A 23,738-nucleotide genomic window follows, 5' to 3' on the forward strand; every position below is an offset into this window, starting at 1 on the left:
CACTATGGTGCACTTCATTACCAAGGTGTACTTTTTAACTTCTATGTTATGTGTCTGTCAAACTGCAACTAAACTTTATTCCTTTGGTTCTACTGTACTGCATTTACTCTGAAAGTAACACATCACAATGACACCATTCAGGGCAGACTGTCCAACAGGATGACACTCACTTTTCCTCACATTAAGCCCAGACTTAATATTTAGCTCCAAACACTCCTTATTTGGACACACCGACAAGAAACGAGGCATCAAAACCACTGACTTGCATTTTTTCCTTTGAGAGTCATACTTGATTAATCAGAGGTTCGGGGAAAGGAGAGAATAAATGTGTGTTCAAGATGAGGAGAGAACCATCTGAGCAAACAGTGAAAGAGACACCGAAGGCTGAGAGAGAGAGAAACAGTAGGGGAGAGAAAGACAAAGAGCGAGAGAGAGAGAGCGAGATGAGTGCGAAGCTCTCAAAGTCAAAAGCAGCTACTTTTCAGCATGATGGCAGACAACGCACTTGGAAAAGGCAAACCGTGAGAGTTATTTCACCGCCCCTCCCCACCCCTTACCGCTGAGTGAGTGGAGTCTCCAGTCTGGCCCCCTAGAGTTTCTGCATCATGTAATTTAATTCACGAGCTGCAAAATACAGCACAGCAAAGCTCGAACAGGACGGAGACACATGACCGCAGCTGCCATTAACGAATGATGGTGATTTGGTGTTTTTTCATTGCCAGGCGAATGAGTGCAAAAACATCTGAGAAAACACTTGCAGTGACTGTAAGAGACAAGTCAACGCCCTTTCTAGCCTGTAAACATGGACGGCTAGAAAATGAGCTACCATCTAGACATCCCCTTCCCATGCCTGTGCCAGCGGTGGTTCTTTTATAGCCCTTGACCTCATGGTGTTGGCATGCTCCTCTCAACACAAAAAGGTGAAAATTTGTTTTTCTAGAGCCAGCAGAATCATCTGTTTGCTATTCTTAGGGAGATCATGGTGACATAAATGGGCTGTTACAGTTACTGAAGTAGAATAAATATCAGAAGTTACATTTAACTGCCTGGACGGATTACCGAAAGCCATGGTAACTGCACAATGCAGCACGCGATCCAGTTGAATAATTGATTTAGAAGCTTTTGGTGGTCACACAGACGTACACACTGCAAAGAGTCTGTGAAGAATTATGTGTTCTCAGTGAACGTTAACTCCTCAAACATGTCCACCTCCCATTCCTGTCTCTCCATTCCTTGTTAGTTTCTCTACACTCAAAGGAATTAAACTTCCTTCACCGCAATGTGTCCAAGTGAAGTGAAAAGTCAAGGGCAGTCAGGTAGGTAAGCCCCCCCTGGGGGCAGGGGGCTGGGCCCTTCATGTATGACACCCTGGAATACACTGGGGCTGACATCTGATTACCACCCCCCACCCGGCCTAGTTAGAGGCTTCTGTGATTCGAGTCAGAGGAAGGTCATACATGAAAGAGATGTCTGATCAGTGCTCCCTCAGCCAGTTCCTAATGTACGCACTTACATAAATATTGACTGGATTTGGAGGGCCATATAAATTTTTCCATAGTAGAAAAGCAGACAGATAGTTGCTGCACGCTTGATGAAGTCCTTTAAACTTTGACCATGTTTGAAAGTGTTGACTTTCACCACTTGATAAATCACTTGCCCTCCAATGCAGTCCCATCATAATGAGCCATGTTTGCCCACTTGAATAGACATGTAACATAAATGCTGATGTCCACGGTTATAATGCAGCTGCTGCGGAGGAGATGAAAACCAAATCCACTTATTTAACTCTTGCAAATGGACGGTGATCGATGACGAAGGCATTTGTCTCGACACATTTTGGAGACTTCAAAAAGGTTGGCTCAAGCACAGATTTGCATGTTTGTCTAAAAAACTCCTTGACAAAATAAAGCAGTATAAATAAAATTAAGTGCAGATAAAGCAGCGCCATTCTCACTTACTGTTACTGGAATGTACTGCTTGAGAAGAGCTTAAGAGACACTGATGGCAGGGAGAAAGAAAAAAAAAAAAGTCTCTTGTCGCTCACATCTAGTCGCTCAGCACGCTAAGTCTTTCAACAAAGGGTGCAAAGCGCAGCACATTTGGTTCAGATCAGCGAGGTCGTGACCCATGCTGGGTTTATTTGGACCTTTGCACCAAAATAATCACAGGGCTCTGACTCTGCTATGACAGACATTAACAGTCTGGAACTACTTCTCTCTCCAACCCCTACCTGAAACACGAACATTTCCTAATTATTGTTTGAATTATGTGAGTTCAGAAAGTGGAAACGTTCCTTGTAGGGAGGACAAATACTTTTCTCAGGGCAGGGGAGTTTAGAAGGGTTTGCCAGGACTACACACTGCGGTTGCGGTTTGTCTGCAGGAGCAAGTTGGCTACTTGGAGGTAAGGGGCTGGGAGGAGGTCCACATGAGCTTTCCTTTTGCTTAACCTATACCTTTATGCCGAGAACGCAGCCAGACATGTGGTTCTTGTTTTCACAGCAACTTAAACGTTTGGTGATGATGGTTGAAAATATTATTGCAACCATCAAATTTGATAGTTTTTAAAGAATGGATGCAAGTAGTGACATTTTTTTTTAAAGAGGTAAGCAAAATGTTGAGGAAAAAAAAGGACTTCAAGGATTTTTTGTCTCATGTTGTCTGACACCAACCAAAAACAAAAAAAAAAAAAAATCTGATAAAGGCCTTGTCTTGATGTGCCATTGGACAGCTGGGAGAGCTAACATTTCTTTGGCTGTGATTCAAGGAATTTGAACAACGGAGCACAGCGCAAAAACCCTCTACCTGAGATACCTTGTTTAAATCTGGGCTAAGAAAGCAGTTATACAACACAGCAAGCGCTTTAGATTATCTAGACGTTAGACATAAATAAATGTTTTTATTTCTTCAACTAATAAAACCCAAGATAGAGCTGGGGTCATGTTTTCTTTTTTTTTCCTAAGTCAAAAATAAAGGGCCTTGTGTAAGATCCGGTGTGTGTGTGTGTGGAAACCAAGCCCTGGCAGTCAGCATGCCTTTGCTGAGAGACAGCAGCTGCTGGCCTGATATAGCATGGCTACTGAGCGGAGAGGCCACAGTCTTAGAACAAGCCTCGTTCTTTGACAAGCCCCGTTTCCCTTTGTCTGTCTCTCTTGAGGAAAATAGACTAGCGGAAATCTACTTCAATGATGGAAAATTAAAAAAAAGAAAATTATTTCTGTGTTCTGACCGTCTCTGTATGGATGCACAAAAAGAAAAAATTATTTGGGGATATTAATCAAAGTGTGATGTCAGATTGAATGGATTTCCAAGCCAAACAGACCAATCCTCTTTTTTCCTTGATGGCCCAATTGGTCTTTATCTACATCAGTCGAGCTTCAGGTGGCTGGATTCCTGAGCTCTCTTCATATTTTCCATGTTGTTTTTTGTTCTGTTATCACCAAGACTACGTGTCCTGGCAGAATAAGGCTAGATGATGCCATACGATATGAAAACAAAAGAGAAATAGATATCTGGTGTGAATCTAGGTTATGTCTGAGAGATGGTGGTGACCCCGTGCTTAGTAAAGTAGAAGTCAAGAATTTAAAAGGAGAGTTGTAGCAGACGAAGGAAAAGAAAAGACCAACAGCAAAGACATTGTATAAATTACTCTAGAAATTGTCTCTTTCTGGACAACATCTGGATCTGTAAAGCTCATCTTTTGATTGCAACCTAGTGCTGTTCCAGACTTTTTATTGTATTTTTCATTTTTTGGCTGAGGAGTCACCAGTGCACACATAAACAGGAACACCTCAGCACACTGCAGAAGAAAAGGCTCACTGCCTTACCCCTCAACATTTTTTCCATCCTCTCTATTGGCACTCCGAGCCGCCTTCCATCTACTTTCAAGACAGAGTGTCACAGAAAAAGGGAGTGAGGAAACCGTAGTTACAAAAGGTTTAATTTCCCTGTATTTAAAAGTAATCCCAAGGCAGCTAGGCTTATGGTGTTATGAGCATGGAAAAAAAAGAGCTGACAATGGGCTTACAAAGGCCTTTTGTCCAGCCAGGATAGGCATGACGTTAGAGACATTAGACGTTAAATTACACTCCTGGACTGATCCGAATTTCTTGCTTTGGCACTACTGTTTTCATAAAATGGCAAGGAGGGAAAATATTCTCTTTCAAGTTAGCTGGGAGCTCTTACGCAGGGGGATATCCTTTACCACCTGCACATATCAATCACGCATTTGGCCAAGCACTCGACTGAAATATGGAGGGAAGAAGAATGGGGGGGTCTGCTTGGATCTCACTCCAAAATGTAGACACAAAATGGCTGCCACTGTGCGTCCACCAGCATACCTCTGATGAAATGCTGCATATTTATGCAGAGGCTCTAATCAAAGCACCCTTCTGTTAGCAGAAAGTAAAAGTATCTTTATTGACACAATGGCGTTGACCTTGGCATGGGCCATAGTGCTCTCAGCCGGTGGTCCGGGGCTTCTCCTGAGCCTGCCAGTTATTTTCTCTGCCTCAGCACTATTGTGTGTCCTAATCTACAGGAATTTGTGTACACAACCTGTTAAACTCCAGGTACAAGGTCTCCCATTTAAAAGTGAGGGATGACAAGATGCACAGTGGAGCAGCTCCAATAGAAGAGACAAGTTATTAAACATATGCTTTCAATAACACCGTACAAGAGAACTGCAAGATCATGCTGAAATAAAGCAAGGTATTTCCTTTTTTCACTAAATATCTATTTAGACTTGAAAAAGGAGAGCAGAGCAGGAGGAAAGAGACCACAATAAAATACTAACGAATTCGTGTACAGATGGAAAGAGTCTTAGCTACTGACACAACTAAAACTACATTCAAAAATATCAGCAGTAAGAGCAGAAACAATTATAGGAGTGTTGATAATGGCAGTAAAAGTAATCATGACAAATAATTATTGGAGCCATTCAGGACATACGGCATATATCATCGCATATATAGAGTTAGAATTAGTAGACAGGCAAGTGCGCACTTGCAAGCAAAGCACCTGTATATTCTCAAAGAAAAGGGAGTATAGGGAAAGAGAACACTTCACTTCCCACTATAGAGTAACTCATCCTCTGAGGGTATGGGAAAAAAATTGCACAAGTCCGTGGGAGGCACCTGCAGCACATCCCTCTCTCTTTTTCCTCCCTTTCCCTGAAAAGCTTGCTCAATGAGCCAGCTCTGAGCCATTCCTCCAGGATGTTTGTCAAAAAGGGAAGAGGAAATCTTGAATGAGACAGAGAGGTAATACTTGAAAGGGAACATCTCTCTCAGGGGAACAAGAGAAAAGGCAGACGCAAAGCGGCGTAACATGACGGGAGGCCCACGCTTATGAACAATGTTTTCTATTTGCATGCATTTGCATGAGAAAAGGTAGCGCAGCAGCCACCAGCTCCACGAGCTGGCTCAATCAATGGTAGTGGAGCTCTAGACCTTCTCAAGAGAGACTAAAGGGAACATGGGGCGGCGTTGGCGACTCTACAGAGGTTTGTGATTTATTTAATAGACACCAGGCTTGTACTTCTTGGCTGCGGCCCCTCCTCGCTGCCAGTCCAACCGCAGGCCTGTTGCAGCACAACAACAAACAACTGGTGGCTGACACAACTCACTGCAGAAACGGGACGATCAACACGCTGGCGCTGAAACAGCAGGTGTTCAGATCAGTTTGACTCTGCAGGGCTACTGTATATAAATACTGTAGGAGTCAAGGCACATGTGCGATAGTTCTCTGAAGAAAATGTGCGCTCATGTGGTCCAATTAGCTCCGATATTACTGAACATCTGTCATGTACAGGAGGGACAATTATGTACGGTGATGTCAACCCTGTGTGTTTTTGCATCTGTGAGGTCCTAATGGAGCCTTAGAAAAAGTAATCTAACATCTGCTGGCAGTAGTGTTGGCCATGGCCTCAGAGCTGCAGTGTATAGAGCCTGATTAGGCTTCACTCAGAACAGATTCACACTGGTTCTGAAGGTCAGATGGGTACTTTAGATGTGAGGGAGTGATGTGAAAAGTCATGCTATATTGCTTATTATGCAGGAAAGAAAAAAATTAAACCAAGCAGCATGGTGAATGTTGAAGTGGCTGAGCCACGTCTGTGTGTATTTTTCGTAAAGAATCTAGTTAAATTCAAGCAAATCTTCAAAGTAGTTTGGAACATGAAAGCCATGGCCAGTCAAAAGAGCAAGGACATGAAGGAGACACTGGACTAAACATTTGATACTAACAGTAACTTTAAGTCATTATATGTCATTTCCAATAATCAATTAAAAAAAACAAAAAAAAAAAAAACAGATTAAATAGATCACAGTCCATTATTACAGTGACATTCTCGTTGGGAACCGTATGTATGCTGCCAGTGAATACACATGTACTTCTGAAATCATTTGTGACAATAAATAGGGGAAAAATCTCTATATCTTTATTCATGTTCAGCCTGAAGGACCAAAACTGACAGCTGATGTGAGCATCATGAGCCGATCATGGAACGCTGCTCGGATTCATTCGCATTAAGTCCAGATTGAGTACACTAGACTGCGGAAGGCACGGCACAACTCGCTCCACTGCATTCATCACGCACCAATATTTATGTACTCTCCAACATGGGCAGCAACCTGAGGCACGTTCCCTCAACTCACTGAGCATGCAAAGTAGCTTAATGTAAAAGCAAACAGGCAGCATTAATGCTAAAATCACTATCTCTGACCCTGGACTCCTGTTTATTACCCTGCCAGCACTTTTTGATAGCCAGTCTGGCATTTTTTGAGGAACCATTAAGTTTCATGACTTTAGACGATTCGGTTCCTTTAGGATGGAATGTTGAGCACTTAAGACCAGACAAAGTTAGAGGAGCATTAAAGTGAGGGGAAAAAAAAAAAAAAAACACCCTGAACTTCGCTGTAGATGATTAAAGAAATAAAGTCCACTTCATCATCTCTCAGAGCAACAGCAGTAATGGTCCTATATGAGATAGAGAGAAACAACAAGCTATCGCTAAATCTACAGCCAATAATCTGTGGAAGGATGAATCCTGGCTCTTACAGTGGCACACAGACCATGTTTGAATCACCATCAGTCTGTAACTGTTCTAACAGCAATGGCTATCGGCTGAAGCTGTGCAGTAAAACAAGAAAGTCCCTCTGCATTGTGGCACCGGTCTTAAAACAGAGCCACAAGAATCCAGCTGTGTGTAAGAGCTCGTATTGCTAATATGAAATTATACACAAGATAGGTTTCCTCCATAACGTACCAATAAAACCTCTACAAACAAAGCTGTATGCTTGTCAGCATCTTGTGACTTATTCTCAAGTCGATCACTTAAGGCTTGGCAGCCCGTGTCTCCACTTAATTGTTTTGCCTGCGTGGGGCAATCCCTCAATCACCAGTCTAATTTTGTTTTTATGTTCATCATGATGCCCCTATCCGTCCACTTTAAGTGCAGTAAACTACATCTACACAGGCCTCAGGGTGGGCATTATGACTTTATTTGACTGAACCACTACAGCAAAAGATTTTACTGCCCAGCGTTGTTTCGACTCAGCGTCTGAAGCGCAGACAGACAGAGATACTCAACATCTCCAACTAGTCTGCAGCGAAAACCAAAGAGAAAGATTTACAACTGTGAAGTGTAGCAACATCAGAGTTTTAAACTGTGGTCTACACAATGGCGGATAAATCTGGTGAAAACTGTCAACGCTTTCATTAAGCTGACGGGTTTAGGACTATGCCACAGTTTCCCATTTCCATTTTGTTCCCTTGTGAGATTCATGCTGTGATCTTCCCAAATACTGAACGGTACATTGACATGTTTTGCTATTTTTGGTGCACTTAGAAACTTGTATATTTTAACTGTAGTGGAGAGATTCTGGTGACAAATTCACAAAAATATATTTCATATTTTATCAAATTTCTGTTTCTGTTCGATGTTATTGATGTTGTAACATTATATATTTCAAAGAAAAGTCTAATCAAATCAAAACCTAAATTTTAGAAGCTGGAATCAGCAAATGTTTGGGAAAATAGTTTAAAATCATCAGTTGCTGATAACAATTTTTGCCTTTTTATAAATCCCTGCAGCTCCATAATTTTTATTAAAAATGCATAAGGGTTGACAAAGGAGGTTTCAATTCATATTGAAACCTGACAACTCTGCAACCGTCCTACCCTCAAGGTGCATTTAGTAGCTGTTCTGGAGAAACAAATGACATTTCAAAGCCCCTTTTCACCGGACTGGAAACTCTGCAGTTACTAAATGGATGTGAAGGAAGGATTCTTGAGTCGATTGCTATTTCCAAGGTCAAGAAGGAGCTTTAAGGCGCAGCTCTCTTTCTGGTAGGGGATCATGGGATGTTGATGCGAACAAATTGGTTATGAACCAGTCAAACAACAAAGATGTGTGTGTTTTTGACTTTGTATATGAGACAATTCCTATGTTTTTTGTTTTTTGTTTTTTTCCAGATCACATAATTTTTACAATTTTACAAATTCATACTTACATTAATTGAATTTGAATTGAATTACATGAATTTTTGCTGGCCGTGATTTATCTGTCTTTCAATCTTTATCGAAAAGGGGCGGCAAACATTTTGTCTCAGGAATTTCAGTCCACTGAGCCAACTCTTTGCCATGCTAGACAGAAAAGGGGGGTGAGAGACAGTGGTAGAGACAGAGAGGCAGAGCGCGGGTAGGCGGTGATTAACATGCTGCAGTCAGGATGCATTTCAGAGGAGCACTGGGAGGAAACGACGGGCCATTACAGCACAACTAAGGGTCTGTTAATCAGCCTATTAGGGTTTAATTGAGGGTAGTTAATTAGGAGTCAGTGGGCAGTCTGTGCTTGGGGGTCAGGGGCTGAGATCAAAAGCAGCTGGCAGGGCAACCTGAGCCAATTGGTGCTGATCCATTAACACGAGGCCCATGATTGATTGGCAGGAAAATCTGCCTTAATTACACCTGTCTATTCCTGTCCCTTTAAAACTTTTAAGAGCCATAAATTAGGCCACAAGTTCCAGTGAAGGGGGGGGGGGGGGGCAAGATGAGTTGGAGCAGCACAAACACATTTACAGTGGTCCCAGACTGTACGTCTCCACAAAAATCACCAAGTGTCGGCTCGCCTTTGAGGACGCAAGCTGTTTAAAGTGGAAAATACAATATTCTGCGTGTGGTGAGGGGCAGAGAAAAAAGAAGCCTTCTGGCCAGAGCAAAGCATAAGCTCACCTCACACCATCTCTAGACTGAGACGACTCCACATCTTAAAAACCTTTTTTCTACCTCCCCCCGCGTGGAGCAGTGGGAAACAAAGATGTGCTTGTCCTCACTTCTTAAAAGCAGCTCTGCAAGGGCAGCGGCTACCACAAGAAGCTGATTATGGACTCTTTAAAGTTAGATTTGTTTTAATGTCCTGCTCTTGCCTCAGCTGGACCACGGGGCAAAGGAATGTGGGCTCACTGCTAGGATTGGCCTGCTTACCCTGGGGTGGGTTCATCCTGTCTAGGGCCAGCAATGGAGTGGGGCCACATTCTGCTTGCCCATCTGGGGAATAAACACATTGCCTGCACAAGTGCCAAAATCTAATAAGGGGCCTGACAAAGGCCTGCTTCTTGCCCCAGAATGCCAAACAACATGTGATCCCCCTTAGGGAAATAACTTCTATGCCTGCTCCGCAGAGCCCTCAGGGTCAGAAACAACGCCTCAGGGCAATATCTGGAAAGTCTAAAAGGAAAAAGCAAAGCAGTTAATTTACAACAAAAGGCAGCGTCGTGTTTCCAGTTTCTCTAGAAAGCCATTCAAATACCGCACTGTTGCTGTGAATGGAGGCCTCGACACCGAAGAAGAATGAAGGCTCGCTGACACGGATGCTTCGGAGAGTAAAGCCTCCGACAGGAGTTCATTTCAAATTTTGTCAGTCATTGCTAAGTGCTGTTGGGCTGGGTTTTAAACTGTCTCTGCCCTGGTGACTTGATACTTCAGTTACTGCAGAGAGGTTTGAGGTGTTTAGTGGCGCGCTGTGGGTAGTCTTGCAACTCACGCAACTTGTGACAGGTACAAAAATGGAAATGAGTCTTTAAGATACGGTTTCACATATTAAATGTTAAATTACACTCAGCACGTTCAGACAAAAATCTTGAATGAAATGAGATAAGTTTTACTCAAATATCCAACATATTGCAGTGTCATTAATTTTTGCTCATAGATTTTCAGGTAATTTATATAGGTTTAAGCTACGTGAGCATGAGAACAGGTTGTGTAGATCTCAGGCTGGTGTTCAAATTTACACCCTTGCTACTGATGAAGTGTCTGTGTTTAGAGCAGCCTGTTTTGCACTTGAGACACGTATGCATGTGACCTCTGGCATTTTTCCACTTCATTCTTCTTGCTATTCCTAAAGCTAAACATGAAAAATAAAAATCTTTATGCATTCCACAGAGGTTAAATGAAAAGAGATAACAGCCAGCTAATCCAATTTGCATCATCTGGTACAAAACTGTATTGGCAAAAAAACACCTTCTATTTTTGTTTCGGCGCCCTGTTGCATTGGAGTAGTTAACACTGAATAAAACATTGTGCTGTTGAATTTTAGTCTTCCAAACTTCCCTTTCCAATTCCAGTGACATTTCGTTTGTATATTTAAATTAACATTGTCTTTGCCTAGGCACATTCCTGCTGGCTAGCCCCCTTTCAGCCTGAAGGAAAACACATATGCAAACCCCGTCCTCCATATTAGACCTGGCATCTCCCGGTGTCAGTTTATTTTAAAGTAGTTGCTGCTGTTCACCCTGTGCAACCTAAGAATGTTTGCTGAGGATTTACAAGGCGACATTTACAACAGCAGCCCCGGCATCTCCATTCTCTTCCTATTTTCACACTGAGAAGCCCACACAGAACATCCCCTTCACCCCAACAGCTCAGGCATGGCCATTCTGGGATTGTGACATTGGCTTAGTCATACTACACAAAGCAAAGAGGCTTGAAAAAGGGATCTTAGCTGTGGGAAAAACCTGTTCTTGCTGGACTTCCAAACACAGAAGATAAAACGCTGTGATTACAAGAACATGGTGAACATTAACATTGTCTGAATAGCATATACCATCAATCAGCAAGCTGATAATGTGATTAGAGAATAAGCTGTGGCTATTTAGCGAAGCCCTACATGGTAGGCCAATCCCACTGCTAAACTGAATTAGAACTTATTTATCAAATCCTGGCGGCAAACATGAGCAGATTCTGACCGCAGTGTTAAGATTTTTCAGCTTCCAGAGCAAACGCAAACACAGCTCAAGGTTTATGAGAAAAAATGTCTGGCTGAACAAGGAGGCATTCATGTGCTGAATCATACCAGCCTGTAGCTCGGTTAGAGGACAGCCATCTGCTATCATCACACTCCCCCGCTAAGAGCCTGTTGTAGAAGGACGAGCTGTGGATCGCCATGTACATGTTACATCCATATAGACTTACAGGAGCGAACACCTCTAACACAGGAAGAGAGAACAGCTCTGTTGCTGTTGACAGTGCCACGGTTTTCTGCCTCCTCAGGTGAACATGCTTTTCACTGCCCCGTGTAATGTGATTTTCCTTTTTTTGTTTTACAGTGGATGAGCCGAGCTGCAGCGCTGTGCTATGCCTTTTGAATGCCTGTTAAAATTATCACCTAAATGGGCTTGAAAGCCACATTTTGCGCTTTTAGGGGAAAAAATTATTTTTCATTCCCCTGTTGTGGAAAATGATTTTATCGCAGTTTTAATTCGAAGGTGTACTCATCAATATTTTTATACCAACAACGGATAAAATGGCTTTGTGTAAAGTAAAATGAGTCATTTGTTGTGACAAAAACTTGAACGTGACCAGTTTTCAGAGAGTTCCAAATTCTTATTTCTGTGTTTTGGGTTTTCTAGCCAGTTGCCTTCAGTGGAAAAGCAGTTAATGCAGCAGATAAACCTCCTGCATTGTACATAAGACAGCTGCTAGTTAATAAACACATTGGTAGATTAGTATATGGAGAACCGCATACTTCCCTAAGGAGAAGGTGTAGACTAACCACAATTGACCCTTTAGCTTTGTTTCAGAGTTACATTCTTTGGATCTTATTGGGAGCAACTATGTAAAACATTCATCACACTGACCGTATAGTCAAGTGTTAAAAAATGTTATTGAACCCATGAGGTGGTTGCCAGTAAGTGGTTATGACTTTAAAGCTTTAACTTCACAGACACTTTTAAGCTGCTACTGACAAGTGCTATTCAACCTTTTAAGCAAACATTGTGGCATTCAAGCTTTGTGGCTTTTACAATCCCAATTCATGATGAAACTTTGTTGATTAATGATGGGAAAAATCCAATCGACAAAAATGGTTTTTAGTAACTGTCTTACTCTCAGGGAACTTTCACATGATTTAAAGGTGTACCAGAAGGAATAACCACCATACTGACTGATGAAAGCAACCCCCCCCAAAAAAAAAAAAAAAATCTCACATTCACTTGCATTTGAATTTATTCTTTCATGATCAATGGATTTAACACATTTCTTAATCACCTTTTGAATACAGGTGAAGACATCTTCATCTTAATAGAATAATTTCTGCAAATGGGATATTTGAAAGCTACTGAGGTTATACAGCATTTGCCTTACAAAAAAATAAAACACTTCCTGAAAGACGTGGTGAGAAACCAGATCTGTTATTCCAATATATCACTTCCCACACATGATGTTAAATAGGTTACAAACTCTTGGTTTCAGTTCAAAACATGACGATGAAACTGCCTTTAGGTGTTTGGGATTAAATTCCTTTGATCCACCAATGTTAACCGGAGAGTTCACAGATCTAATCACATGAGGTTAAAAGATACAACACAGTCAGCAGCGAACATGCTGTTGTGACTTTGCATTTCATTTTGTGGTCTGACAAAACCATGACACAGAACTTTTTCTTTGGTTTGAACCAGCAAACAAAGCAGGAGGCTTCGAAATATGAACCTTCTCCACTATCAGGTGTCCCATCCAATGAAAAGCACCACAACTCTGAAGTGTCCATACATTACTATTTCAATGGCTGAATGATTTATTTTGTTGCCTTTGTCTAGTGATCCTTCAGCTCTTCAAAAGAAAAGGTCACTTAATAGGGCGCTTTGCTACCACCTAAGGCTCTTCACATCCTCTCTCCTCATGTGTTCACCTTATTGGACAGATTTGGTGACTTTGTTGACAATAGCTCATAAAAAACAAGACAAACACAAATACAGCATTATCCTTAAGCGATTTTTTTTTTTTCTGAAGGCTAATAGATGGCTATCTCAGCACTAAATCCTACACCCTGATATGTTCTGAAGTAACCAAATACAGAAACATCTGGCCCACTAACATGACTCCCCATCCTTCCTGCACTCACACAGGGTCATGCAAACAGACGGTGAAGATGAGACGCACTTCCACTCGTACGCATTCATGTGACATACGAGCTAATCTCTCTTCGCCCATCGGCTGGTGGCCCACTTGCTTTTTGGCATCAAGTCACCGGGATCCCATTGAACCGCTGGCTCAATTTGTCCTTTGTCAGGGGATCCCCACGACTAATCTCAAGTAGCAGTGAGCTTTGAGACAGTTGATTGTGCTACTTGTGGAGATTACAAATAAGGACCAACATGTCACGTCGTAGTTGTGGTGTTGCCATATTACCACATTATATGGAACCACAGGATGAGGCTTGTGCCACAGAACTTGTGGCATTTTTTGAGGTAGTTAGTGCTCGACTGAATGAATGACAGGATAGAGCAATCAAAAGAGTCCAGATGTGGGAGTCTTCTTTTCTTGTAAACACTTTCCATAAACATTTCTGAGAGCAACGCGGTGGTCAAAATACTCCAAGGCAATTTCATTGAGGTCTGACTGTAAAGCCTGCGACAAACCATATTTGTCATCCTGCGGCACACGGTGATATACACTTGTAATCCACATGAACCTCTCTATTCAGTCCAGCCATTGTGCAAGATCCAGGCTGACAACTGTTCTACAAAAGCAACCTTTGTGATGCAGAGTTTTTCAACACATCCCTCAAGTTGACCTCAGGGTGAGCTGGCCTTTCCACACGTGATTCTGTTTAAAAGGCAAGAGGAGGGATGCTACTCGGCAGTTCTGTCATTAAGGATTTGTCAACTAGGAGGGGAACACAGGGCTCTTTCTCACTCAGAAAAACCAAAGACAGACATCCTCGCCTGAGGTTCATCTCAGAACTATTTGCAGTGAAGCCCCTCTTAACAAAGCCTCCGCTTGAGTGTTGAATGGTAGAAGTAGATGTTGAAACTTTAGTCTAACTGTCTGGAGGATTTACTTTCTTGAGCTGAAACAAAAGCTTCCAAAATGTTAATTGCTCATTCAGCGTGTCACATTTGCTGCTTTCAGCTGGAGTTTAGAGGTCACTGGAACAGAAATATTGAGTGATGCTCCCGTGCTTCCTGTCTGTTGTCATCTTCGGGGAGCAGACTGCAGCTGTCACATAATCCATCTACAGTAAATCAACTTCTGTTTTTTCCCTCCTGCAGGAAACACCACAGCATAAGTTACATACCTCTATTATTCTGTCTTGGATTTGAAGGCCTCCCTCCTTGTCCGCAGGACCATTCTCCACGATCTTGGATACAAAGATACCTTCATTTGAAGTGCTGTCAGGGTCATCCTGAGGAGTAATAATAATAATAATAATAATAAAAAAGCAGTAATTATCTGGGAAACAATAAAAGCAGACCGCACAAATTGTTAAAGCATTTGTAAATTTACCACTGTTAGGACTGATTTGCCAATCAAGCTTTTGAGAAACCTTTATGCAGATAGTCAACTGTGTTGCACACACCAACCAAATAAGTTGAAATTAAACAGTCAATTGGGAGAAATGCCAAAAAAAAAAAAAAAAAAAAAAAAATCAGTCACCAGAGTAGAACAGAGTAGGAACAATAATATAAAACTCCAGTTTTATGGGATACTTAAAAACACCTCAGTCACTGAGCTAATAAAGTATTTCTGGTTTTGCTGCCTCCTTTGGGGACATTAAGTATAGCAAATTCGCAGCAATGCTTCAACAAAGCTGATTACTTCATTTTACAATTACGCCTATCCTGAGAGCTGTGGACTAACTAGCCCTTCTAGAGACCACAAAACTTGGCACTTGATTGGTCTTAACAAGCCATGCCAAAATAACAGCCACATGAAACACTTATGTCAAATGCTGGCTATTAGTTATTTCTATTTTGATGAAAAGCCTTGTTAATTGGAGGCTAGCAGGGAAAGCAAAAGCCAAGTATTATCTCTGCTGTTTCTGGTTGAGTTTGATACATGGGTTCTGTCATAACACCAAGAAAGGTTGCAAATCTAGAAGACCGCGGAGTCGGGTGAAAAAAAAAAAAAAAATATCTTTTTATAGTTTCCCGCCATAAAAGTTTAACTGTGATAATCTATATCGTTACAAAAAGTGCGTCACTGTGGCTGTGGAAAAACTGCCTTCTAACAGTTGACTACAGTCCTGGTGAAACAGATACGTGGCACACCATTTCAACGAGACCTTTCGACAGAAGATCCATGTATGGAAGATAGCGTTATAAGTGTTGAGATGTTTTCAAATTTTCTCTCAGCAGAGCAAGTTGTTTCATTGATGAATATGACTGCAGCGCCTTGAGGCAGAAAACATTGTGGCTGTGAAAGTTTCAAGGCGGGATAAAAGACCCTTTTCTCTCCTCTGTGTTTACTTCACCAACAAAATCCCCTCAATTAGAGACAAAACAACTGCGGTCAAAGCCATAATCCTAGATTTAACCCTCATAAAACTAATTATAGTTTTTTTTTTTTTTTAATGTGTAATGCCAAATCCACTAAACCAAACCAATATATAAACACAATAAAACTTGATAGATGCGGTCCGTCTATCCAAATGCATCACTGTCTCAAAGCAGTGTCAAGCTGTACAGAGAAAACTTGTGAAGCTTCAAGTATGTGCTATTCATTCCAAGGTTGCCATATGACACTTCACTGATCACTGGGAGGAGATGAAACTTCCAAGACGCTTGGCTTTTAACCTACCGCGCATGGCCTTCCTCCTATGATGTTAAAACCCAGAGATCCGCCCTCACGCAGAAGGACAACCGTCACACTTTTAGTCTCGCCTTCCTACAGACAGACAGGGGAGAGACATGTGAACAAAGAAATGGCAGGAGGTTATTTTCAATAATCTATTATTAACTCCAAGTGAGCAACAGAATGATTTATCTGTGCGTGTAAAGGGGAAGAATAGGAAAGAAGAAAAATATCTCTTCTCATTAGCAGATAATAGAGGAGCTAAGCCAGATAAAACTACAGATAAAATAAAGAGTTGGGACAGTTCAGAATACAAGCCCCTCTATGTCAGTGACTGATGTGAAAATGGAACTGGAAAAGTAATGTCTCAATAATTCCTCTGCATTAATTTCTTCACGGGCGGCGCAGCGCAGCAGCATAGTGGTTAGCACTGTGGCCCCACAATACGAAGGTCGCTGGTTCGTTTCCCATGCCTGGGGCCTTTCTGTGTGGAGTCTGCATGTTCTCCCCATGTCTGCGTGGGTTTCCTCCCATCATCCAAAGACATCATGTTTGTGTTAACTGGTGACTCTAAATTGTCTGTAGGTCTGAGTGTGAGTGTGAGTGGTTGTTGGTCTCTGTGTGTTGGCCCTGTGATGGACTGGTGACCTGTCCAGGGTGAACCCCGCCTTTGCCCAGTGTGAGCTGGGATTGGCTCCAGCACCCCCATGATCCAGAAAAGGAAAAGCGGTAGAAGATGAATGAATAATTTCTTCACTGTGGCTGAAGAGTTAATCTATTATTAACAGCATTATTCGCCAGGAGTACAGGCTTTTTCTCTCAAAAAAGAGAAAAATGAAAAAGAAAACACTCTTCATCGTGTCATGTCAAATGCAGACTAGTAGCTTACGGATAATGTTTGCCAGCCAGCTGTCGAGGGTGACTGACAAGAAGCTGGTAACCGGCTAAAGTTGGCCTTCCAAATGCCGACTAAAAGAGACAAATGATGTTTGAATCTTCTGTTTTCATGTTTTTGTTTTTAGCAAATCATATGTATATTTGTTAATCTGTTTCACTTTAAAAGCTATGCCGCTGCTTGTTCTGTCAGTCAGCATTAGATTAACATTATCTTGAACATAATGCTTAATTTTAACATATAGCAGAAAGTACCAAATGAAAAACTACCAGAGGAGATTTTCCTCTCATAGTTTAGTGATAAACCTTTCCATCTCCCCTGTTCTAAGAGTTTCCCTCTCTCAAGCTCTTGTCCAATTTAAATTAAAACACCATTGGACTTCTTACTCAGTAGCAACATGACAGGAAGAATTCTGGGAAAGAGTCAGCTCTTAATCTGTTTTCTAAGCTGGACTTAGAATGGTGTTATGAGGTAACATCATTTCAGCCTCCACTCCAGTATGTTGCAGCATAGTGGGACTAAATATAAAGCAGTTATTATTGGCATGTACAGTGTCCTGACTGCCATATAGGCTAAGAAGACCGTCATGTGCATGTCAGGCTGCGCTGGAATGTGCGCGCCTGCATCATGTCAAGGCAGCATTAGCAGCAACACATGCTTCCGAATCAAAGTCACTACAGCCGTTACTGTCAACAAGAGGACAGTTGGCCATTATGTGACAACTGAGTCAAGTATGTCTGAAAATTTGAGAAAAATACAAGAAATAAATCACAAGCTGTTCCTGCCACTTGAGTTACACAGGACCTGGCAGGATCCTCAAGACAAATTGGTGTTTTCACATTTTGTCAGCGTGAGCCATTAAAACAAAGTCAGAGTAATTAAGCTTTCGGTTTTCACCACATCTGCGAACACTCTGGCAAAAGCTTGAATCCCTTCAGGAGGTTGTGCACTTACTAAAACATTAGGTAAGCCGAGGTGATAAAAAAACAAAATGTCCTCAGCAAAAGTGCAAAATGTGGTCATGGAGACATCATTTGAGGAGGCGAGGGCACATGGGGCACATCGAGTCAACAAATGTTTAAAATTAACTTTACTGGAGAATATTAGAAGAGGGCAGCTGAGGAAAGAAAGCAAACCTGCAGTGAAACTTTAGTCTGCTGCTCACTGGTCGGACTTGGCGCACTCACAGTGAGCCTTCACCTCGGCACCAGTCACACTTTCCAAGTCTGTCCTACATCAAACTGCCTCCCCCTCCATCTGCCTCTTAACACAGAGGATCTAATTATAGTGTAGGTACTGTAATGCAGGGTGAAAAAGGAAAATATTGATTCATGAGCTACTGGCCTGTGATCAAGAGGCAGAAACTCAGTGACCTGGTCACCAAAGGTATTTTAAACTTGGGCAGGTTAGACATGGGAAGCTTACAGATCAAGAGGGATAAACACTCAATGAATCTGAAGCATGTCCACAAAGGAAGTGCCAGTCAGTTCAATTTCTTTTTGTTCTTCAACAGTTGCTTTCAGTGACTTCTAAATGGATTTATTGCTGCGATCGACATTGTCTTCCATTGACACCCATGCGTCAGTGATAATTAATAGAGTACATTATTTGGTTAAATTATCTTGTAATACTTTAAAATTAGTGCACTATTAGCCTAATCAGATTACTCTCATCAAATCCCCCAGATGTCTTCTGATTTTGATACATGCTTTTTATCACATTAACAAACCACAAATGCTGTCATCTTCAGCAGCCAAAAAAGAGACTCAGAGATCTGAGGCTTAACGGAAAGTGTGACAGCAATTCCTCCAGCCCAAAAGTGAACCTGGTTGAGATCTAGGTTCTTTGTTTGTGCTTTGTTTTATTGCTCTTCCTGGCTCACTGGAGAAGCTTAAACTGTGTTGGGACTATTATTGGAAACTTCAGTCAGTTATTCCACATAGCGAGGTCATCCTTCTCAGTTGCTGCCTATAAGAACAGGCTAAAATCCTCTGTCTGGTTTAGGGAGCCTAAGCTGAGGAGTGACAGAAACTTAAAAAAAAAAAAGTAGGTTATCTATCAAATGTTGCATGATATGATGTGTCTGTATTCACTCTATGACAGTTATTCAAAGAGCAAATATGTCACAACAAATTACACCCATCTCACCACGTACATTTTGTATTGTGTAACACATCTAGTAACGGATGCACTTCATTTAGCTGTTCCAGCTGTACGGTACTGTGAGTGCTGGCTCATTAGCACAGCTTCAGAAGGGTGCCATGACAAATGTCAAAACCTGAACCTTTTCCTGCTATGACAGGCCAACACTGCAAATTCAGGCCTTGAATTTACTTTCATCTGACTGCACACCAATCAACTCATCCCTGTAATCACAAAGGGAAGTTAAACCGGATTCAAGAGGTCAGTGGAAGTGCAGCAGGTTTTGGGATTTATAATTAAGAGTCAGATTCAACATAATGATATAATCTCCACACCATTAGATATACAAGTTGTAGATAATGAGGCTGATACAGAGCAACGCTGAGATAGATGCCTAGATTTATTATATTTTGTTGTGTCTCATTAGTGGATAACAAACTACCGCTGTGTAGACACCGCTCATGTCCAGTCACTCATACAGGGCTGCGATCACGAGGAGCGGGGCTTTGCAGTGTAACACTGCACTGCTCTTCAACTTCCTTGTTGTCTTCATTCCTAACAAGCATCAGAAATACATACAGAAGCAGCCAATCACCGCTGCCTCTGCTTCCGCGTGGCATCTTCATCAGCGCTTCAGCACATCAGCCACAACAGTTTGCAGCCTACAGCACAGCCCTGAAGCCTACGTGTGCAGCCGGTACACCGGAGCCCTTAAAGGCAGAAGAATGAATCCAGCTAGAAGCTCTGAGGGAGGTTCAGTGGCAGCCTGCAAGTCGCCTGCCTCCAACAGCTAATCTCACTTGTGATGCTCTGTTTGATACTGCCATGTGTGCCTCCAGATTTTCCCTACAAACAATCCCATTCACTGCTCAACTGCACCCAATGAAAGGGGCTCTCTAGCTGAAAAAAGAAAGCAGCTTTCCAAGAAACCACATAATCCACAAAATGTTGTTTCTTCCCTTCTCAACCTGCTCTTTCTCCTATGTGGCTTCTGTCTGGAACACTTCCCATGTCTTTCATGCATGTTTAAGGTGCGCTCTGCCCGCAGAGGTGTCTTTTATCTTACTGTTTACATTGGGTGTCACTGGGTATAATGTACTGGACGTATATATATCTCAACAGTAGGCGTGAGATGCCACTGAACTATGATAACCAGCTATCCTACCGACCCAGCAAGCTTCTTTAAACCAGCATGAGCGATTTCCCTGCATCGGCGCTTCCAAAGCACAATTCGCTAGTCTACTGGAACACATTTTGCTGGGAATAGAGCCCATAATGAACAAATGAAACCACCACTCATAAAAAAAGGGGGGGAAAGAAAAAGGAAGTTTGTGTGAGAGAATGAGAAAGGAACTTCGCTGAGAACAACAGGGACTTAAGAGGTGTAAAATCAAATGTGAGAAACTTCCAAGTCACCATTCATTCAAATGTCATGGAACAGTGTCAGCAGTATGTGCCCAATCTGTGTGAAGATGTGAATCAAAAGCTCCTCCTTTTGTTCTTTGAGCAATTTTATAACGAAGCCTGATTAAAATGTGACCACTGCCCTCTGTTAATCACAGCCACAGTGCAACCATCATTCGCCAATACAATCCAGTGACTGACTTACGAACTCCAGTGACATTGATACTTGGTCACTGTTTTGTTTTTGTTTTTGTTTTGTTTTTTTTCTTTTATCTGAATCTTACAATCCTCACACCAGAGCTTCCTTTTATTTTTAAAATAGAGTTCCAGAGATAAAGAGGACATACTGCAGCTTCAAATCCCCTTGGATGAAGGGAACAAAAAAAAAAAAACAGTGTTTCGTTTCCACAAAATGTTGCCTTTATAAAACCTTTTGGCCCCTCAGAAGTCCTTCAAATGCTGTTGAGGCTCCGATTGAAAATCAATATCGCCCACCACTAGCACAACTTTAGAGCCAGTAGCTCAGCTAGATCTCTGATTTTCATTTGTTTGGCTGTCTCGAGGGAAGGGTGAACATCGATGACAGAAGGCCTCAAACAAGCTCGCTGCGAGTGGGATACATTACTGGAACCTGGCTCTTGTTGTGTACAGAACTGCAGTAAATATTTGGCCCTCCCCCATTGACTGCCAGCTGGCCACAGACACAGCTGACATCCATGTCTCAAAGAAGACAGAGAAGAAACAAACCCCTGAGCCCACTAGGTCCCCTGGAAAGTTGAGGACAGAGAGAGAAAAAAAAAATCCAAATAAACAATTTGATCTCCATTTTCATCAGGTACAAAGAAAAAAAAAAACTGATTCAAAACAATATGGAGGCCCAATAAAAGTGAGATACCAAGTCCCAGAATGTGAGCAAACATGTGAGGAAAATATTTAAAAGCCTATAAAGTTGGCTCTAAAGGGTTTGCACAGCAGGATGTCAGTAAAGATGAGCCAAAACTCTGTGTTACTGACTCCTATGTGAGAACGAACTGTTGGACGTCATTGTAAAACATCCATATTGAGATGGAGGGGCATGTTTTTGCTGTTTCTTAGACAGAGTAGGGCCCTTTAGGATTTCTCCCAGCAGCACTCAGAGGGAGACAGGCGGACAGACATGTGGGTAAGAGGAAAAGCTGGATGTGCTCCCGGAGAGCAGAAACTTTGTCGCTTACCTTGCAGGAGAAAGCCACAGTCTTGGTGAGGGAGTCGATCCTCTCGCTGTACTCGGTGAATTTCTTCTGATATTTCAGCGCCGTCATCTGCAGCTCACTGTGCACGGAGGAAAGTTGTGCCAGGAGTGACTTCTCCCTCTTGTTGGCTTTAATAGTCTGCTTCTTGAACTCTCTATCCAGGCTGATGATTTTGCAGTGCAGCGCGCTGTTGTGCGCCTTCAGGGCTCTCAGGCAGCAGTGGCCGTTGACTCTCTGCTCTTTGTGGGTGAGCATCAACCCGCAGCCGCCCTCGCATATCCCCACCGTTCTGTAGTCACACGTCTCCCGCATGTGAGCATCCATGTCCCGCAGGTTGAGCACCTCGTTGCATCCCCTATTCCTGCACTTCGCCGGGGAGAAGTCGCACATCTCCGCGTGCTCGGCCAGATGCTGCAGCTTCACCACCGCATCGCAGCCCCGCGCGTAGTTGTCACATTTGATCTCCAGCTTCAGGATGAGGTTTTTCAGAGGCAGGACGTGGTTCAGCTCTTTGGTGGAGATCCGCTGACATTTGACGGGGCAGCTGCTCTGCTGGACGACCCAGGGCAGCACGCAGCCGGAGCAGAAGACGTGACCGCACGGAGTAGTCAGCGGGTCCTCCAGGACTTTATTGCACAAGTTGCATTTGAAATCCGGGTCTACGGTCCCCTTGAAGCGGTCCAGCTCGAATCCCATGGTTTCCAAAGTCCAAATCCAAACTTGTGTACTCCCCACCCCCGCGGATCTCAGTCGGAGCAGTGGGGCGTTTTTAGCTGGTCATTGGCGGAGCGCTCGCAGACAGACTGGGAGCTCCCTTCACTGTCTAAACTCTACTAATTGACCGAGACTTTTGGTGCCTTCAGGTGCACCTCGTAAACTTATAGTTTAAAGTTCTAAAAGTTTGTAAACGTCGAGAAATAACAACTTTGGCGACATTGTCAAGTGGAAAAAACTTTCTTTTATGGAACTGCAAAACGAAAAATAGACTGTGTGGATAAAGTGGAAAAATAATAAAATAAATCCTTCTAGAATGACGACAAAGACCTGCAGAAGTAATGGCACTCGAGTAGTTTGTTATCCATTGATCGCACTGAAAATGTGCCCTTGGTGTAAAAATACCAACTTGTAAGTTTCTCGTGCTCCGTCTACGTGACCTTAAACTGGGGAAACCACGGTTCTTGCGGTCAGTGAAGGCATCATTCTTCGGGGTGAAATTGTGGCGGAATTCGTACCGTAACTTCCCTATAAACTGCGCATGCGATATTCAAAGATTAGCATGCAAAAAATGTTATCTATTTTGCCTGTAAATGTTTTATCTGCATCTGAAATCAGAAACTCATCACGGTTGTCATTTATTTGTTGAAGACTTAGGCTCGCTAAAAGTGTAAAGACTCAACTTGACACACTGCAGGACGTTCTAATTTGTTAGTCTCTGATTGTGAAGCAATTTAGATACTGTCACCTCTGGAGATGCTATTGTAGTTTGACAATACACAGCTCTAATCACTGTGTGTTTCTCACCGGAATATTTCAAATTCATAAACTGCAAAATTCCAGCACAAAGGCCTAAATGTATAAGACAAAGTGCCACAACTGCCATGATCGCTCACCCACTGTGTATTAACTATCCGATAGTTAATACACAGTGGGTGAGCATTCAGGCATGTACAACACTTGTGAAAACAGGTACCTCTGTGAGGACAACCACAACCACAAGAGAGACTTTCAAGTTCCAACTAACTTTAAATAAGGGGAAGATCGCGCGAAGGTTGGAAAAATCCACATGGATCAACATGTGGTATGAAAATGAATATTTCAAGCATCCCTGTGGGATTCATGTTTCAGCATAATGCTAGCTGCTCTCCTTATGTAAAGATAGGACAGTTTATACAGTTTTACCACTTTGGCACTTTGATTTCAATGCATTTTCAATCCCAGCAGGAGCTGCCGTAGTATTTGATGGATTTGAATTGTAAATGAAATGCCTTTGGACAT

At 42.4% G+C, this 23,738-nt stretch overlaps 1 protein-coding gene across 3 annotated transcripts in view; it reads right to left on the minus strand.

The window, feature by feature from the left end:
- pdzrn3b (PDZ domain containing RING finger 3b) overlaps positions 1-22,549 on the minus strand; it is a 90,443-nt gene extending 67,894 nt beyond the window's left edge. Inside the window, exons 1-4 of one of the 3 annotated variants that reach the window (XM_029502330.1) lie at positions 21,731-22,549; positions 18,208-18,222; positions 16,077-16,159; positions 14,575-14,682 (exon numbers count right to left, since the gene is read on the minus strand). In XM_029502330.1, the coding sequence (XP_029358190.1) occupies positions 14,575-14,682; positions 16,077-16,159; positions 18,208-18,222; positions 21,731-22,439 (915 nt within the window). In that variant the 5' untranslated portion in view covers positions 22,440-22,549. Of the gene's footprint in view, positions 1-14,574; positions 14,683-16,076; positions 16,164-18,207; positions 18,223-21,725 lie in introns of all 3 variants that reach the window. The other 2 variants (XM_029502329.1, XM_029502331.1) reach the window with 2 other exon arrangements.
- Between the last annotated feature and the right edge of the window lie 1,189 nt (positions 22,550-23,738).

The sequence above is a fragment of the Echeneis naucrates genome, chromosome 5 (genome assembly GCF_900963305.1).
Source record: "Echeneis naucrates chromosome 5, fEcheNa1.1, whole genome shotgun sequence".
NCBI lineage: Eukaryota > Metazoa > Chordata > Actinopteri > Carangiformes > Echeneidae > Echeneis > Echeneis naucrates.